This window comes from Cibotium barometz, chromosome 7 (genome assembly GCF_041138505.1).
Source record: "Cibotium barometz isolate CiBa-2024 chromosome 7, ASM4113850v1, whole genome shotgun sequence".
Taxonomy (NCBI): Eukaryota; Viridiplantae; Streptophyta; class Polypodiopsida; order Cyatheales; family Cibotiaceae; genus Cibotium; species Cibotium barometz.
This window is the reverse complement of record NC_141052.1, coordinates 8,033,567-8,053,883: the sequence shown is the minus strand read 5'-3', so window position 1 is coordinate 8,053,883 and position 20,317 is coordinate 8,033,567. Positions and strand designations below refer to the sequence as shown.

At 41.6% G+C, this 20,317-nt stretch overlaps 1 protein-coding gene across 1 annotated transcript; it reads left to right on the top strand.

Moving 5' to 3' along the window:
- The first annotated feature begins 4,949 nt into the window (after positions 1 to 4,949).
- On the top strand, positions 4,950 to 15,958 carry LOC147636646 (ATP-dependent 6-phosphofructokinase 6-like). The gene is made up of 14 exons (XM_086800106.1): positions 4,950 to 5,739; positions 5,986 to 6,032; positions 6,116 to 6,155; positions 6,549 to 6,614; positions 6,722 to 6,859; positions 7,563 to 7,721; positions 7,867 to 7,920; positions 13,889 to 13,957; positions 14,052 to 14,181; positions 14,294 to 14,334; positions 14,456 to 14,680; positions 14,765 to 14,810; positions 14,894 to 15,048; positions 15,277 to 15,958. The coding sequence occupies exons 1-14, from the start codon at positions 5,440 to 5,442 to the stop codon at positions 15,424 to 15,426; spliced, it is 1,620 nt and encodes a 539-aa protein (XP_086656232.1). The 5' UTR covers positions 4,950 to 5,439; the 3' UTR covers positions 15,427 to 15,958.
- The last annotated feature ends 4,359 nt before the right edge of the window (positions 15,959 to 20,317 follow it).

The window sequence follows — 20,317 nt, the reverse complement described above, 5'->3', positions numbered from 1 at the left end:
AGAACGAATCGAGGAAATGATTCGGTTTGGGCAATGGTTGACACATTGACCAAGATGGTCAAATTTATTCCTTTTAAAAAGGAGGTGAAGACTCTAGAATCAGCTAGGTTCTTCATCGAACATCTCTACAAGCTATATGGCATGCCATAGATATAGTCTCTAAAAGACATACGAAATTCGAGTCACTTTTGGAGGGAAGACTTCAAAAAGTTAGACACTAGTATGAGTATAAGTACGGATGATCATCTGCAGCCTAATGGGGGGTGGTCAGACCGAGAGAGTCAACCAAGTGTTAGAGGACATGCTTCGAGTGTATGTTAGTAAAAAGCAATCCAATTGGGAGGATTACCTTCCACATTTAGACTCATTTCAGGATTGAATTTAGACCATTCATGTTAATGTATCGTTTCTAACCAAGATCTCCTATGCATGTAGGGCTATAAAAGGAGAAGATTCAGTCTATCAAGGATTTCCTTAAAGACATGCAGCAGTTAGAGATAGCATTCATAGTGCACAAAATTAGATATGCCAAGGTAAAGTAAAAGTTAAGGAGGGAGTAAGGTAGAAGAATAGCATAGCAATGGTCTCTCATAAAGAAACTCGGCAATTAGAGATCTTAGCACTATGTGTAAGGTGACCGGTTTGAGTCTCTCCTACTATGGACTAGGCACAACAACATTGTAAGGACATTGTAAGGGGTTAGGAGCGGGGTTCGCTTGTGTGTGGGTTCAAATCTCTCAAAAAAATAGGGTCCATAAACTAGAGGATCAATGAGAATAGTTCATAGAGTGATAGAGGCAAAGCAACAAAGACACTAAGATAGAGAGTTGCAATTGCCATATGCAAAGTACATTGCTGTACAAGTGTAGAGGAGTAACCATGGTGGCTAACATAGCAACACATGTGGATACACATAGAGCAAAAGAGGTAGTCTTGATGGGTGCTTCCTTCATCTTGTCGAGAGCAAGTGGTTTAGTTTGCTAGAGAGGTTGATTAGGTTATATCTTCCTTTTAGTTCTTAAATATTTTGTTTGGGGGGATAGCATTCATAGTGCACAAAATTAGATATGCCGAGGTAAAGTAAAAGTTAAGGAGGGAGTAAGGTAGAAGAATAGCATAGCAATGGTCTCTCATAAAGAAACTCGGCAATTAGAGATCTTAGCACTATGTGTAAGGTGACCGGTTTGAGTCTCTCCTACTATGGACTAGGCACAACAACAGTGTAAGGACATTGTAAGGGGTTAGGAGCGGGGTTCGCTTGTGTGTGGGTTCAAATCTCTCAAAAAAATAGCAACACATGTGGATACACATAGAGCAAAAGAGGTAGTCTTGATGGGTGCTTCCTTCATCTTGTCGAGAGCAAGTGGTTTAGTTTGCTAGAGAGGTTGATTAGGTTATATCTTCCTTTTAGTTCTTAAATATTTTGTTTGGGGGGATGGTGCAATGACATGCTTTGGGATCTCCTTGCACTTCAGTGTCATTATATGGATCATTTAGGGCTCACACATTAAAAGAACTCTCTCTCTCTCTCTCTCTCTCTCTCTCTCTCTCTCTCTATATATATATATATATATATATATATATATATATATATATATGTATACATACATATATACATATATATACATATATGTATATACATACATATATACATATATATACATATATGTATATACATACATATATACATATACATATATATATATATATATATATATATGTATACATACATATATACATATATGTATATACATACATATATATATATATACATATATGTATATACATACATATATATATATACATATATACATACATATATACATATATATATATACATATATATATATATACATATATATATATATATATATATATATATATATATGTATGTATGTATGTATATATATACATATATATATATATACATATATATATACATATATATATATGTATATACATAGATACATACATACATACATATGTACACACACACACACACACACACACACACACACACACACACATATATATATATATATATATGTATGTATGTATGTATATATATATATATACATATATATACATACATACATACATATATATATATATGTATATATATATATATATATATATATATATATATATATATATGTATATACATACATACATACATACATACATACATACATATATATATATATATATATATATATATGTATATACATACATACATACATACATACATACATACATATATATATATATATATATATATATATATATATATATATATATATATATATTTGGTATATCAATGGTTTCAAAAGAATAAAGGACTTTGGGCAAGGAGCATAATAGGAGGGGGATGTGCATGAGGAAGAGTAGGTAAAGGGGGTATTTTATAGACATGGTGAGGAAGAGAAACAAGTCAAGAGAGTAGGGTGGAGAAGTTAGCTCATCGGACTTCACCCATGTTATATCTTTAAGGTATGTGCATAATTTTAAAAGAATGAAGGAGTTTGGGAAAGTAGCACAACAAGAAGGGGATGTGTAGGAAAAAAGGTAAGTAAAGGAGGTTTTTGAAACGCATGGTGATAAGAGAAAGGAGTCAAGAGAGTAGGGTGGAGAAGTTGAGTATCTCATTGTACTTCAACCCATGTTCACACCTTCAACATCAAAGAAGGTACATGGCTTTCACTTGGCTTCACTCTGTTTCTTCCTTATGCAAATTCCACCATGCAGCCCAAGTGAGCCCTTTTTCCTCCCAAAGTCCACTAATCTCCCTTGCATATAACTTTTTATTTCCCCTACATCTTAAATTTATACTCTGTGTGTGTGTGTGTGGAAATATGTGATGCTTTTGGTGGTGGTAGCTTTTGGTTTGTGCTTGTGTGTGTTTTGGTTTGTGCTTGTGTGTGTGTGTGTTTTGGATTTTTTTTGCAAGGGGAGGGGGGGTGGAGGTGTTAGAGGCAAGGGTTTGCTAGGATAAGGGGGCAATAAACACTTCATTAAAAGTGCTCTTCTACTAGTATTGTAGCAACCCCCAAAGTGGCCTCTAATCTCATTCCAAAACCATTTTTGAGGCAGATGCTTCTTACAAATTTTCCTAAGCATAACATCCTTATAGAGTGACATGCATGTATGGTTTGTTGAAACCCTTTGATAAATCAACTCATGTTCACATTTCAGTGTTTGACAAGGGTAAAAATTGATGAAAACTTAGTGACTTCTCATATAGGCCACTCTACTAAACGAGGTGATATGGGGGATGCAAAGTGTCGAGAGTAAGGTGCTGAGTGTCTGAATGGGCACTGGGCCATACGTGGGACAATTGGCACCGATAATCTCTTCAATGATCATACGGTATGCTGTTTGCTTTTGATGTACCCCAAATCTCCTTGCGCCTCCTATGTCTCCCAATATGCACCGAAAATGTTTTTTGTGATTAATTAATTAGTTGGTGTGTACAAACCTTGGGTTCAACGCACCAAAATTTTGTTATGTTTATTAAGGTTTTTTGTAAGGTTAAAATGGAAATGGTGTTGGGTCCACATGCTTTCTATTTTTGCTTTCTTTCTATCTATGTTAGCCTCCATTACTTTCTATTTTTAAAGGTTGATGTCCTCCATAACGTTTCTATTTTTGGGCTCATGATGTCCTCCATAATCTTTCTTTTTTTGGGCTCACTATTTTCTTTAAAAAGGTAAGAGGGCTCATTCTTTTTCACTTCAAGGGGAGAGGTAGGGAGAGAGGGGACACCTTAAGGTATAGGGTATGTATTAATTAAAGCTTTGGCAATAGAAAATGTAAATTTTGTCACCATAGACTTTATAAGGTTACAACATAGACTTTAAAAGGTTTGTAACCTTATAAAGTCTAAGGTTTGAGTGAATATGCACCACCTAAAGGAAATGATTAAAGAGAGATGACGGTCGGTTGGCTGGCATTTTTGTCAATGGCAGAAAGAGAGATAAGATGGCCACGGTTAGGCAATTATAATAATAAAGTAGAAAAAAATGTATATTACATATAGAAAACTTTAGTAAATTAAGGTACTATGGTCCAACTGAACAAACATAATGATTTGTCATGTTTTATGCACTTCGGGCCCACAGTATAAATTTGGTAACCACCTTGGAACCAACCGACTAAAAAGTTACAAATTGAAATCTAATTTAGATTGATGATTACCATTTGGTAACTTTGCACTAGTTAGAAATTACCAAATGATAACTTACTTTTTAAGAAAAATTACCACTAGGGTTTTCTATAAGTCTATATGACTTGTGCTTAACAAGCTTCAAATTCATGACTTGGGGCTCACCAAGAAGAAATCACTATAATATCTGGCAATTTTTTCCCAAGTTTCTTAATAACTAATAGAAATAGCTTTAATTTTTTGAAACTCATACAACGCCTAGCGTTTCTTAATAACTAATAGAAATAGCTTTAATTTTTTGAAACTCATACAATGCCTAGCGTGTTGGTAATTTTAAGATCTAGAAAATTACCAAATTGTAACTCAAAATTTGGAATATGTTACCAATGATAATTTTATGAAAATCTCAAATTTATACTATTTGGAATCGGGCGTGAGAAGTGAACGTGGAATCTATGATGTAGATGTGAATCTTTAAATACACAAATAAATAAATGAGTCATTATAAATACTTTAAAACCGCTAATTTAATTTAATGGGGCACAATTTAATGAAAAGGATGCCAATGGTCGTCCACACGTGTTTAACACGGGCCGCCCAAAGAGAGTACATGTACGTCATCCTCGTTTGTTGCTCTGCCGGGGTCCGGACTACCTTCAACTTCCCGACCGCCGGCCGCTCGCACAGGTAACCCGAAAGCCGCCAAATGTAGCCCCAATTAGCTTAGCGCTTCCCGCCCCCGCCGCTAAACAGGCATTGTCGCTTATTTTCATTTTTGTTTTGTTTCATATTTAACAGTTCTGAGTTCCAAAGATTCCCTGGCTTTTGCAGTGCAGATCCTCCCTCCCTGTTCGTCGCATCAGCAATTTAAAGCGAAGGGCTTATGTTCAATTCATGCGCCCACAAGCCTTGCACAAGATCGCCCGTAATTAATGCTACGAATCGGTTCAGAAGAAAATTGTTGGAAAATCGCCCACATAGGAAGAAGAATCGGCGAATCGCCCACAAAATTAGAAATGTTTTTTCTGTTCAATTGGATCGCGGTTTCTTGCCCTTCAATTCCATTCACGACCCTTGATCATTAAAAATCTGCGTTAATAGATTCCCAATACAGAAGATAAAAAATCCTCTTAAATACCCATCACGGGAGAAAATCCTCCCTAGTTGTGCCCCCAGCGCCTACATCATCGAGTTCCATAAACCTCATCAAGATCACCTGTTTTGCTTTGTCTGTTCATATCCGAACTTGGGCTTGACTTTTCTCTGCTGCAGCTTCCATGGCGTCTCTCCATTTACATTGCCCATCTTCACTAGCATCACAAATAGGCAATGGTGAGAGATGTTGCCTTCTCACAGAGGCCATGCTTTCTCCCCTCTTGAAGAGGTACAATGGAAGAAAGCAGCCAAAAATCACCCTCAAGAAAATATGGTTAGGATCTAACCTGAAGAGGGATTTCAATACCCAGAAGGATTACTGTGGCAGTGCCTTGAAGATAGTCATGGAAGCCCACACTAGCACCGGCGGGGCCATGCTTGATGATGTACCTCACCTTACTGACTGGCTTCCCGATTTGCAGGTACCACCCACCCCCCCACCCCCCCAAATGCCCTATGTTTTTTCTTTTTTTTAAACTTCATTTGTTAAGCTTTGAGTATCATCGTTTGATAGTTCTTATTCTTCTTGCGAGCATGGCTAACAACACATTTGCAGCTAATACCATCTACATGTCATTGCATAAAGGAATTTTCCATTTGTTTCAATTTGATTTTCTGTTTGTTTGTTTCATGTCTTATATGCTACTCGCATGATCCATCATGTGCAGGCTTATCCAAGTCCTCTCAATTATAACTCAGCTTATTCAACAATGAGGTGAAGCTTTTTGGGCATGACATCGCAGAATCATGTTGTTTTTGAATGGTTCTTTTAGAACATACGTGTTTCACTGCTTGCAGGCAGTACTTTGTTGACCCAGAAGATGTTGTTGCCAAAAGTGTAAGTTCCACCAGAACTGTGATTTCAAGCATTAATTTATGCCTTATCAGTGGAAACTTTTAATGAGATATTGTTTGAAATCTGTGATGATGTGTTTGCAAAACCAGCTTCTTTGCTGAGTTCTTGTAGATAAACTGTTGAAAACATGTCTGATAGCATCTGTATTGATCCCTAGCAGTGCTGAAAAACACTCAACGTACTGATCTTTATATTACCAAGGACTTAGTCCCTTCTCTCGACTGCTTATGACGTTAGTAGGGTTAGACTCCTCACGATCAGGACTCAAAAGCATCCATAGTATACTTGGTCTTATTATTCTAGCACGGTGCAATCTTGGTGAGTCGAGAGAAGTTTAAGGCATTAAGGTCTTGGAAACTGCTGTATGATACTCAGGTGGTTGAGAAACTCTCTTCTTTGGGAGGGGGGATCTACTTTCGGCGTGCTGGGCCCAGAGAAAAGGTCTGTATAAAGATCCATTCAAGGTTATTTGTATAGCAGCAGGTTTCTATTCTGATGTTTTTGGTTTGAAGGCTAAAACCTCTCAATTGTTCATGCTTGCTGTACAGGTCTACTTTACACCAGAGGAGGTGCATGCTTGCATTGTCACGTGTGGTGGGTTATGTCCAGGTCTCAACACTGTCATTCGCGAGGTAGTCTGTGGTCTCTGGAATCAATATGGAGTTCGGAATATCATTGGTATGGAAGTAAGTGGCATGCACTCAGCTTTTTGTAAATTGCAAATGTTCTTTTTACTGACGTAAGACTTCCTTTTTCTGACATGCATTCTCTCTGGAGTGCTGGTGTAGTGGTTAATGCATCGGACTCCTAATCTAGAGGTCCTGGGTTCAAGGTCTACTCACTGCACTCCAGTGCCATCATGTGGATTATAATTGATCCTGTGGTTTGGCTATGGCGTTAAAAGACTCATCTCATCTTGACTGTTTAATAAGGTCTTGTATTATACAGTATTACTCAGCCCTTTGACTTGAAGTTCCTGCACTCCAGTGCCATCATGGGAATCTGTGTTACCCTGTGGTTTGGCTATGACGTTAAAAGACTCGTCTCATCTTGACTGATCAATAATGTCTTGTATGGTACAATATCACTCAAGCCACTTGACATGAAGTTGGGCTTTGGCATGTGCTTACTTCTGTATAGACATGTAGTCTCTTACAGTAAGCTTCATGGACCCAGTAGGTCACCAAAATTGTGGCACTTTGGATTGCAAGGGTTGAAAATGGCTAGGAAGTTTTTAGAGGCTTTATATTTGTTCTGAATTGTATGGTTTGTTTCTTTTCACTTGCATTTGGCGTCTTTCCATGGAAAGACTTCACAGCAATGTTTGTTTCATCCAACAATCAAAGCATACCATGCATGCATTTTGTAGCTTACTGGTTATCCATGCAGGGTGGTTATAAGGGATTTTATGCACGAAATACAATACCGTTGAATCCAAAGGTTGTAAATGATATACATAAACGTGGAGGTACCATTCTTGGCACTTCACGGGGGGGTCATCAAACGTCCAAAATTGTGAACAGTATTCAGGACCGTGGCATCAATCAGGTAAGCAAAGTTGCCTCATCTCCTGAAGTAACAGCTTCAAATCAGAGGCATCATCCTTTGTGTGGTAGCCTTTTTTTTTCCAGTCTGCTCTATTAAGTTTGTAGTCATGAACCACGTTGCTTTTACTGTTTGTGGTTACTGGTAGGTATATATTGTTGGGGGAGAGGGTACTCAAAAAGGAGCTGCTCTGATTTATGAGGTAGTGCTTTTTTCCTCTGTGCTAGCTGATTTTTGGCCTGCCTTGTGTCACATTTTAGTTTTCTGTCGAAAAGCTTGGAAGGCTTTGGAAATTTATGGAAATAGGAAATCTGATAGGGAGAGTTCCAGGCATTCCAATATATGAAAAGAAGCCCTGGGATGAAGCAGCATTTTTGCAGCAGTTGTTGAGACACTTGGAAACCTGCCTTGAGCATGCTTGGTAGCTGTTGAGCATTTCGTGCTGTCTTTACTTAAGCAGTACACATACATCCATACATATATATCAGTGAAGTAGGAAATTGTTGTGTCTGTGCATGTATGGAACCAGTTTGGTTGGCGAGGCTGCTCATGGAGCCAGGGTTGTTGTAAGAAGTTTCTCTATGGAACATATAACATATGGTAAAACAGTTGATTGATTAGGCTAGCCAATATCTGTGGTCGAAGAGAAGGCGGCAACAGGATTGTGAGAACTTTACTCTTTTCCCTCACCTTGGTCGAGTTGACTGTGTCACATCGTGTTAATTATTTTATTGGGGAAGCCTTGTTTGAGACCTTAAGCACCAGGATAGCTTGTTGCTTCTCCAAACAGGATGGCATTTGGTCAACTAAACACAGTTCGATCTTCAAGGTTGCAAAGCTGAGGGTTCAGATTGTATTTTACAGCCAGCATCCTCCATGCCTAATGCAAACTCCAGCTCAAGATTGTGTAGATTCAGCTTCATTCAAAATAGGAGTGATTCTGGTAGGTACTCATCTGAACCAGCTAGTCCATCTTCCTTTAGGACACCCCTGGGCACATCGCACCTCGGATGTCGTCTTAAAAACCTTTTGCTGCAACCTTGCTTGCTTCAATCTCTAATGCTTTGTTCTGCATTGAGAAATGTGCACCTGTTCTTCTCGTCCCCTCCTTGGGTTGAAGACCTGTACCTTTCTTGGGCTGAGAGCTTAATCCCTTCTTGAAAACTGCAACCTCTTGTTCCTTTGCTCATCCTTGTACCATGGCGGCAGCCGGGTTGAGCATCTGGGGGCTTCATACCCCATGATCCTCACTTAGGGACTCTTTACCCCATGGCTCCCCTGTCAGAATGCGCAGCGGAAATGATGACCAAATCTGGGAACACGAGCAAACGCAATGCAGAAAACAACAGCACAAGAGAGAGAGAGAGATAGAGGCGTGTAACTCTGCTCTATATACACAAAGAAGATCCCGAAGTGATACACAATGGCAAGGGGTGTGGGGGTCCATTTTATATGGACCCCAGGCAGCAGTCGGCCTGCTCCAGAGGCAGCCTACAAGGACAAATCTTCACGACCAGCCCTCATAGACCAGTCGGCCAGCAAACTTGAGTCGGCCAGGTCTAACATGAAGTCGTGTACAGTCGGCCAGAAGAGATGCGCCTGCCAGCTCATGACTTGCCCCCCAAGCCGTGGAAAAATGGAAAAAATATGGGGAAAAATACGGGGTGTTCGAAGTCATCTCCTGTCTTTCTGTAGAGACCAGGGCCTCTGTTGTGGGTGTGCCCCTCTCAGCTCCTGGCTGTGAAACCAACCACATGGAGCTGGGGTGCCGCCTGAGCAAATCCTGAGATAGCGACTTCGTGAAGAGGTCCACCGTACTGTCCTGCGTCGAACAGAACTCTAGCAAGATGTCATCAGCAACGATCTGTTCACGAATAAAGTGCCTTTGGATGACCATGGGTTCCTCCAGTGGAAGCCCAATCCTGCAATGCAACCTCTGCAACCTCACCACCTCACAAGTAGCCCTCTGCCTCTGTCGACAACAAGGCAAAGATGAGTGCCTCTTATTGCTCCATAAAACTGCTCCTGGGCTTGAAGTAGATCTCCTCGTGTCTGGATCTCCTCCCCAAACCGAGTCACTCCAACCGTGGAGTCAGACTCCATCAATCAACCCCCCTCCTGTGTAAAAGAGTCCATGATCCTTCACATGCCGCAGAAACCACAAGATACGCAATCCTGCCTCACAAAGAGTCATCTGCAACCATGAGCTCAACTGCCTCATCAGGAAGCTCCCGTCCAATCTGGTGTCCATCAACCAAATGAATGAACCATTTTGCTTCCGAGTCAAAGAGGCATCACACTAAATGAATGAACCATTTTGCTTCCGAGTCAAAGAGGCATCACACTGCTCACAAGGATCAACACTTGATACGGTGCAAAGCCAAGTCCTGGAAACCTGTTGAACACCACGCAAGGCCTTCTGAAACCTGTCAACCACCCCCTCTGAATCTGGAACCACAAAGCCTGGAGAATGCACCTCCTTCTGCAAGTAATCAACTGCCACCTACCTGGCTTTCCGAGAGGTCCCCGTGAAAAGAACATCCTCATCTACAGGAGTTTCTTTGTGCCAAATACTATGAGACATCAGAGCAAAAGTTACCTGTTCAGTTTTCTGTGACTGACGAACACAAGAACCACCAACATCAGTACTGGAAAGTTCCTGCCAACTACTGCCATCAATTGGCAAGCTATCCTCCATCTGTCCCGGAAAGCCTGCACCTGCAGCATATCCCACTTAAGTGGCCATTACCATACTACCACTCATGAGGACCATATCCCACTTAAGTGGCCATTACCATACTACCACTCATCACAAACCTGAGGACCTGGGAGAGAGAGTGCTGAAAGCTTGTAAACTCCATTCTCCACTCCGCCTTCCCAAACCACCTGGCCTGTTGCTTTGTCTCGGAGAGCAACAAAATGCTCATCAAACTCCACCCGTACGCCAATCTTGCAAACCTGATGCACTGACAACAGATGAAAACCAAGTGATGGAACATACAACACCTGGGAGGAATGCTTCCCCCCTTTGCCATCGGGAACTATCTCCAACCTGCCCTCACTATGAACTGGGATAGTGGATGTATCCCCAGTAAGAATGTGACCAGAATACTTGCAGGGATCCTGTAAATCTGAATGGGAAGGAGTCATGTGCCTAGAAGCACCACTATCTAGAATCCACTCCCGAGTATCCGTAGCAGCGAGTCCTTCAACCTTCTCCCTGCCGGAAGAAAATGAAGCATCGGTGTCCATCACCTCCAAGTGCACAAAAGCCGGAGTCTTCATGATTGCTGTTGAGGAATCTTCACCCTTCTCGATCTTCCGCTTGGGACACTGCCTCCAATAGTGGCCTTTCTCGTCACAATCATTACAGGTCCTCTCTGCCTTTAGTTTCTCGCGGTCAGCGTTCTTCTCAGAAGACTTCTCCGATGAAGCCTTCCCTTTGCCCGTGTTACGGCCTTTCGAACGTTGGCCAGTTAAGGCCTCCGAACCTCCACCCTGAGGAGGGTTCGTGAATCATTCCTCCTGGTCCAAGACCATGGGCACAAGCTCCCCCCACATCATGGTGCTGAGTCTGCCACCACTGGTAATCAAAGACGAGTAAAATGCTGAGTACTGAGAGGGCAAATGTGACAGCAATGTTATGGCCATGTCCTCTGACGATCTCTCCTTCCCAGCCTGAAGAACTTCCTGCTGAAGAGCTTACAGCTTGTTAATATGCTCCCGCATCGTCAACGACTTTGCAGGGCTCATAACCCGCATCTGTACTTCCAAGGAAATCCTCTTCATGGGCGATACCCTGTTGTAAAGAGAAGCCAAATGCTGCCATATACCTCTGGCCAGTGTCGTATGCTTTACATGATTGATTACTTGCAGTGTGCAGTTGAGGAAGATAAACGAACGGACCCTGGCGTTGACACGATCCCACATCTGTGCCTATGCCTCCCGGTCTTTTTGGATCGACGGTAACTCCCCTTCCTCTACTTTCGGCCGTGGAACCCCAACAACGATGAAATCAGCAAGGTCGTAAGACTCCAGAACAGATTCCATCATAACCTTCCATATGCCGTAGTTGTTCCCGTCCAACTGACGGTCCACCATGAACGGGAACGTGGGGAGTGTAGGGATCTTCACATGCCTCTCGGCCATCTCTAATAGATTTGCCATTGCGGGGATGTACTCTGAAAAAGGGTGGGTAGGTGGGAACAAAGAAGAACTTACACCTGCAAGTGGCTGTCCAGCAAATCAGCCGGTTGTCCTCTTGCTTCTCCTCTTCCCAAACAGTCCTGTACAGTCCACCAATCAGCAACACAACAGTCCCCCTCTTGCTCACACAAATCCCAAGAACTATCAAGAGCCTAGGGCTCTGATACCATGTCAGAATGTGCAGCGGAAATGATGACGGGAACACGAGCAAACGCAATGCAGAAAACAACAGCACAAGAGATAGAGAGAGATAGAGGCGTGTAACACTGCTCTATATACACAAAGAAGATCCCGAAGTGATACACAATGGCAAGGGGTGTGGGGGTCCATTTTATATGGACCCCAGGCAGCAGTCGGCCTGCTCCAGAGGCAGCCAACAGGGACAAATCTCCACGACCAGCCCTCATAGACCAGTCGGCCGGCAAACTTGAGTCGGCCAGGTCTAACATGAAGTCGTGTATAGTCGGCCAGAAGAGATGCACCTGCCAGCTCATGACTGCCCCCCCAAGCGATGGAAAAATGGGAAAAATATGGGGAAAAATACGGGGAGTGAGGAAAAATGAGAAAACACCTACAAAGGGTGGGCACACCCACAACGGAGGCCCTGGTGTCTACAGAAAGACAGGAGATGACTTCTAACACCCCCTCCTAGCTCCACCAGGATACTTGATGTTGAATAACCACTTGGTTGCATTTTCCTGTCCGGACCAAAAACAGCTACCTTTGTATTGTGTGTTTCCCAATCATGCACCAATTCAGCACCTCCGGAACATCCATGCCACCACTTGGTCCACACCACCGCAAGGTCAAGACAGGTTTCATCCTTGCACAATGAAGTAAGGGTGGGTGGCACATCAGCAGTGACCATACCCTGGGATCATACAGGCTCTGACACCAATGTCACATGCAGAAGAACCATTTGTATTAAGAATTGTGCAAAATGCAGAGATGAACAGAGAGAAGAGAGATGTTGCTGAAAAGCATTTATCAATTTATACATAAATCTTGGCTTTGCGGCCTCCGAAAAGAAACCTCCTATGCCTATGACTTGCCCCAAAAGCCTAGGGAACAGATGAATACAAGTGGGATTCAATATGCCTATTTATAGGCTTCCAAAATCAGTCAGCCAAAAGACCAGAAGTACCTTGTTTTGTTTGTCCACCCAACTGCCCCGGCAAAATACCTAGCTTTAAACTGGGCTGTTGACTGCCCCAAAGGGTTCCTAATCAACAGCCTAAAACTGGGGATTAAGCATCTCCACATGCTGTCAATGTAACAACCTTCCTTATGCTTCAAATTTTGTTGGATACCTCTGCATCCTGATGTTCTTAGTGGAAATAATCCACAGCCTTATAGCTTGGCACATTTGGCGAGCCTCCTATCAAGAGGCCATTGAGGGTGTTGCCAGATATCTCTCCACCAGCGCCAGCTGGACAGATGTCAAGGCCGATGGGACCACAAATAGAGTGTCTTCCATGTCACTGATGACCTTTGCTTTCTCTTGTAAGTTACCCTTCAATAAGATAGACCTTGATGGTTCGAGGTGATGCCAATGGGCCTCTTGTCATCTCAACAGCGGCCATCCATGGAGGGAGATCACCCTCCGTATCCTTGTCTTCTCTCCATCTTATGAGGCCCTCCCTCTTATGAGGGTTTGATCAGCTTTGCCTAATGTGATGTTTAATCTGCTTATAGCAGGGATCTGTTTTTTGCTTAAGCAATAAGAGAAGGATGACAGAATTTAGGGCAAGAGCTTGCAAAATCAAATGAGTTCTAATTTCTTTCACAAATTTTGGTTCATTGCTTGTGTTTTTAAACTGCGTGAATCATTTCCTGATTTTTGGACAAGCTAGATACCAGTAAAAGAGAACGTTTTTTAGAAAGCATTTCCATTATTTTGGAACCTTATAACACTTATTATCTTATAATTCTGATTGCTCTTTTTGTTCTGTTTTCACTTGCAGGAAGTTAGAAGACGTGGTTTGAAAGTGGCTGTTGCAGGCATACCCAAAACAATTGACAATGATATTGATGTATGTTCAATCCTTTATTTGAAGTCTGAAGTCTTCACCCCAGATCTTCATGTGGTATTTTATTAAGATTTATTATGATACTGGCACATGGCAGGTGATAGACAGGTCATTTGGTTTCGATACAGCTGTGGAAGAGGCACAAAGGGCAATCAATGCCGCACACATAGAAGCTGAGAGTGTTCACAATGGTGTTGGGCTTGTCAAATTGATGGGTAGATACAGCGGTAAGCTCAAAAGTACATGGTTTGCATTGATGTATTTATGAAAGCATAATCCTCTTGCTTTTGCCCATGGTAATATGTGGCATTTATTGTTTTTTTAATAATCTTGCTACAGGATATATTGCCATGTATGCAACACTTGCAAGCCGTGATGTGGTATGAAACCAAATCTTCTACATTCATCATGTATGCTTATGAGCTGCCCCACTGAGAAGGGCTTTTTGAACCTTATACATGGTATCTATGGCTCATTTCGTGTTTTGCATCTATATTGCAGGATTGTTGCTTGATACCAGAAGTGCATTTCTATCTTGAAGGTGAAGGAGGGCTTTATGAATACCTCAAGAAACGGCTTCATGAAAACGGGCATGCCGTTGTTGTAATAGCGGAAGGTGCAGGTCAAGAACTGATGGCAGAGAGCATGGAAGCTCTACAAAACCATGATGCCTCCGGAAATAGACTGCTGCTTGATGTGGGGATGTGGCTTGCACAGAAATTGAAGGTGTGCCAAACTTCATGTACCCTTTTATGTTTCTCACATAGTTGGTCCAATCAGCGTCACCCTCTTTTCATATTCCTCTTTCAGGATCACTTTCTGAAGTCAAAGGAGGTTCTGAATCTCAAATATATAGGTAGGACTTGTACCTCATCATAATATGATATGGGTATAACTTCACAATGCAGTGCTTTATTTAGTTGCTGTATCTGCTGGCAGACCCAACCTATATGATTCGTGCGATTCCAAGCAATGCAGCTGATAATGTTTACTGCACTTTACTTGCCCAAAGTGCTACTCATGGAGCCATGGCGGGATATAGTGGATTTACTGCTGGCCCCGTTAATGGTCGGCATGCCTACATTCCTACATCGGTAATACAAGACTCCAATTTTCTGCATTTCTGCATAACTAAACCACTTGTTACAACTTTGTGTGTGTTATCATGTTGTGATGAATACCAAGGTCACTATTGAAATCTGGGTGTAGAAATGGTACTGATTTTTTCGTGGGCATAGGATTGCCTTGGCAATGTAGAGACTCGAAATGATTAGCTATGAGCTAAGCATGCTTGGTTATGACGGCTCCCCTTGGTGTTGCAGAGAATCACGGAAAAGCAGAAGCGTGTTAGCATTACAGATAGGATGTGGGCGAGGCTTCTTTCATCAACCAATCAACCAGATTTTATGCATCATGATGAATTGGAAAATGTCAAGAACAAAAACGATTCAGATGTCCTTATTCGTGCTTAAGGACACACAATTAAGCTGGAGGTAGTGATCTGGAGACACATGGCTGGCTGTATTATAAGTTCTGTGAGATTAGCCACAAATTTCATATGGAAGATCTTGGAAAGGGCTGACCATCGTACCTTATTAAAATACCAAGTCCAACATGGTGGTGCTGCATAATGCTGCACCATAAGATGATTTGTCGACGTTCCCGGGAGCCCACTTTCTTGTGAGAAGGGATGGTTAAGAGTTTGTAGCTATATGTGGAGCACAATGACTGCTTTACAACAGGACACAAATATGTGTAGAGTTCAGGGCCTTATGTTGGTGGAATGCAGTTTTTAAATGAGATTTTAAGACTTTCGATATAAATGGGATCAAAGAAATAATGCAGCAGCACAGCACTGCATGCTTTTCATACATTTGCAGTACGTGCTTGGTTGGTTCCATGGAGGACTTTTTTAGGGGATTGATTTTTAAGGGCCTACCTTACTTCTTGGGGCAAAGTATGTTATTATTTTTGCAAGGAATGAGGACTTTATTGAAGATAATATCACATCAGGCATAGAGCCTATGTTAGGCAATATTTTAAAAAAGTTGTTTTACTAGCATGTTTCTAACACACTTAGCTATTGCCTTGTTTCAAGAGCCCTAATGGAAAATCATTCAAACATTCTCTGAATATCTCCACGTGAGATTATTCTTTCACATTGAGCCCATGTTTTTTTGTTGTTGCAAATACCATGCTATTGCAAGCTTTTCCCATAGAATGTCAGTTGCAATAGCTCTGATCCAATGCCAAACTTCAAATAGAACATGGATCAGCAATAGTGATTGTTTCCAATAAAGATTTCTTCAGTTCCTGCTATTCTAAGCAAATGCTTGATGCTTCAGGGTTGATCGACTACCATTTCCAAAAAAGAAAAAAGACAAAAGAAACCTTCCGAGGCTCTTTTGCAGAAAGGGTAGAACACATTAATGTTTGTTCACTTTCCTATTCTGTCCCTTGTGGGGAGCTTATAGTGCATCATTATTCACATCAATAAATTCTAGCATGCCAAAGGAGTGGCCTTTCATAAAGGGTGTCTAGTTTTTACACTTTAATGCAATCTTTTGAAGCCTATTCTTCTCTCTCTCTCTCTCTCTCTCTCTCTCTCTCTCTCTCTCTCTCTCTTTGCAAGAGCCTAATCCCTTGTTTTTTATTTGATCGAAGTTTACCATGATCATTGCTCTAGTTATACAACCACTTCTTATTTGAGAACATAGTGGATGTAGGCTAAGTATATCAGAAGTAAAGGATCACTTGTCTCTCTAAAAGATGCACATTCCTTGAAGATAAGATTAGATATACCGAAAATGGCTCCATAATCCATCCATTTTTTGTTGCTAGTCATCCCAGATATCTTGCCATCGTTTTAAGCTGTTCTTGTGAATCTTTCTAGCTTTGTTAACATTTATGTGACCCCACTATATAGTTCTACAAAGAGATCCATCTCTTCATCAAGGGCCGTTAACCAGTCCATTCTCGATCCTTGATCACTTGTTTCCAGTGCTGCATCACAATGTCATGTACAATTGTGGACTAGTTGATTTTCCATGGGGCTACTAAGGAAAAGAATCCGTCCTCCAAAACATGTCGTCCCATTTACTCGGGAGACCTCCAGCCATTCCTTGGTTATACAACTCTAAAGCTCTTGGTTTTATCCATTACATACACCCAGATTTTAGCCTTGAGCCTATACAAACATCCAACAGTCCAACTCCTTCCTTTTCCTTGGGGGTGCAATGTTGATCCCAAGATATAGCATATCGACTTGGCTTTTCCTTTATTTTGTACCCCATAAAAAAATCTCAAAACAAAAATTTTAAGGGGTTACCCCAACAACTTCTGGTACCGCTGCTTGTTAGTGATGTCCACTCCAATAGGGAAGGAATCCTAGTAATCTAATTACTTGCTCTATAGCTTGCACACATTTGAAGCTCCTTTCTTCGTCTTCTTCTCCTCTATGAAGTAGAAGGGCTTCAACTTTGTGCAAGCTATTTGTAGAACCTGAGAGCTCGTAAAACATATCCACAAATCCGAGCATGGTGCTTGCATTTGTGCATATGCCCTCTAGAATACTGCTATTATAATCTGCAAAGAACTGAGTGCCTTGTCCCCCCTTTGGCAGTCTGAGGATTAACCCTTTCAAGGATGCCTCTTTACTGGAGATATCTTGCATTGGCCAAAAGAGGTTTTGTGATAATAGCAAGTAAGAACAGGGCAGGGGGCATCATTGTCTCTTTGGATCTATCGAGTTAACAGTTTGAAGACACTACTACTGATGAGAGGTGGTATCGACCATTATTAGATTTTGGACGACCTTTGCAATATAGGCATTCCCATAGCTAGGATGTAGTCCCAACACACCTTGCCTCATAAGTTTTGTCCAAGAACATAGGAGGCATTTTGGGCCATAGCATAATTAATAAACATATCGACTCCAAATATCGTCCCAAAGATAATTTTGATATGTTCTAGAAATCCATTCTCTCTCTCTCTCTCTCTCTCTCTCTCTCTCTCCCCCAATAGTCTTACCAAGGCAAGAATAACAAGTTTTCTCTCTCTTGTATATCATAAAAACACAACGTTTGTATTGGCCTTTACACACACCCACCTTACACCACTTTGCTCTGCCCCCTTAGTCCACATCCCCTACTAGTGCGAAGCCATACAAAAATGTGTCCAGAAACTTGTGCTCCTCTTGTGAGCCAACGAGAGAGAGAGATGCTACCCTTAGCATGCAGTGCATGTTACCCATGAGAGATCAACTTTCCACAGCCCCGTGCTTACTTGTACTTGCATTGTAACTTGATTTGTCAAATTCACAATGGCTCAGAGTTGAAAAACTCACCGTTAATGGTGTTGTGAGTTTTTCTGAATTTTGTATCTTTTTTTTTTTTTTTTTGTGTTTTTGGTGTTGTAAACTGCATGAAGGAGGATATCCTACAAAGCATTAGCAAGTACATTTTTCTAATTTCGTGTGGGAAGCTTGATGCTTGTCACTTTTTGACAATTGGTGGTGTTTTGTGTGTATGTTGGGAAAAAAACACCATTAATCTTTTTTTTTCTTGTATTCCTCATCATCAGTTCATTGTATAGGAACGTGTAATAAATGAGGTCCACTCATCACATTTTTATGTCCAGTACCCTCATCCTTTGTTGTCACACCAGTCGAGTCGAGACTCTGTCCTATCATCAAGTACTCAGAGAAGTCCTTTGTTATCACACCAATTGAGACTCTGTCCTGTCATCAGAGGCGGAGTACCCAAAATCCTTTATTGTCAAGAGTGCAGATGATTTAGGGGGTGAGCTTGCATTTTAAATTGATATAACCCAAGTGACTGAAACTTTTTTTTTTTTAAATAGTTGAAACAGAGGAATATATTAAAAAAAAGTGTGGTTACAAGACCCCATGCGGAAGGTCCATGGGGAGACACTGCGAACTGTTAAACCCTACAGAAAATGGGAAAAACTCTGAAACTTCTAAGACATATGCAGCAAAACTGTAACAGTAAAACTTTGATGAACCGGTTCATGAAACAAATCTTGATGAACAGCCTGAAGAACTAGGCAGTGGCCAGCCAGCCCCAGTTGAAGCTTGACTGTCTTCTATTCCGGGAGAGGGGTTGAGAAGACATCATGTGCAGAAGATTGAGTCCGTGCGGGTTTAAGGGACCCCACGGAAACTTTCCGATGCCTGGATGTAGTACTCGGAGTGCTGAAGCCTTCTTTGACATTCCAAATCCAATCCTTGTAGCATGGTATCCTTTGTTTCGCAATGCGAGGAGCCATGGAATTTCTTCCATTTCCTCCAAGGTAGGTCCTGCCAACGATCCACCTCCATAGGTACACCACTCGGCTGAAGCTAGTGGATTAGCTTGAGTACACTGTCAAGAAAGAGATAAAAGTGGTGATTAGTTTTGATTTCATACAGCGCTTCATTCTGTTGATTCCATACATGCCATAGGAACAGAATTCTGACGGACTGCCACGTTCAGGGGTCCAGAGAGTGACATTCTCCTAGGAGGACTTCTTTCCAACTGAGAGGGGTGTTCCTAATTTTCATAAAAGCATTGTTCAGAACATTCAAGAATTGTCTAGTGTCTGGGCAAGAGAAAAAAAGATGGGGGACAATTTCCAGCTTGGTTTTACAGCGGGGACAAAGACCATTCCCATGCCCAATCTTCAAAGCCTTCTCAAGGGTCCAGGTCGCTTTGTGAATGACCAGCCAGGCCAAAATGGCGTGTTTTCTTTCTTGAGCGAAGGCCCAAATAAGCTTGAAGCGGAAGGCCCATTGATGTTTGTTCCAGGACAAGGACCATCTCTTGTTAAGCTTAAGAATCAGGTTACCTGCATGAAAAATGTTAGGTAACTTGACAAGGTTAGTGGAGCAGCCCCACCGGATGGCTTTAGAAAAGGTATTACAGTCATAAATCAGCCCCGGCGGGGGAATGGAAACCTTGAGAGAATTACACCTTTGCATTACAAACTCAACTCCACCTCGTGGCAAGATGAATTTATTACTGATTTGTTCCCTGTTTAACATGCCAGATGAGTCACATAAGTCACCCCACACCCTTATACCAGCTTTGAAACAAGATAGACTCATCTGGACGACCTGTTCATTGGAAATCGGAAACACAAGGTGCCCAAACCACACAGAGTCTGTAGCATAAGCATACCTACCTCTTTTAGTATAGGTTTGAAAACAAAAGAGCTTTTTATATTTCATCCAAGACTCCCACATCCTGCAGCACAGTTTGCTGCCTATTGGGGAGAGATAGGCCTTTGAGAACAGCACTTCATTGAGAGAGAACCCCTTCCAAGATCTCTTCCCTTTGAGCCAAAATTTACTAACATCCCTTTTGA

Excerpts from the sequence above, each read along its gene's own strand:
- LOC147636646 (XM_086800106.1), top strand. The coding sequence starts at position 5,440 with ATGGCGTCTCTCCATTTACATTGCCCATCTTCACTAGCATCACAAATA. Across the intron at positions 6,033-6,115 it reads TCAGCTTATTCAACAATGAG|GCAGTACTTTGTTGACCCAG; the intron begins GTGAAGCTTTTT and ends CACTGCTTGCAG. Across the intron at positions 14,681-14,764 it reads GGCTTGCACAGAAATTGAAG|GATCACTTTCTGAAGTCAAA; the intron begins GTGTGCCAAACT and ends TTCCTCTTTCAG.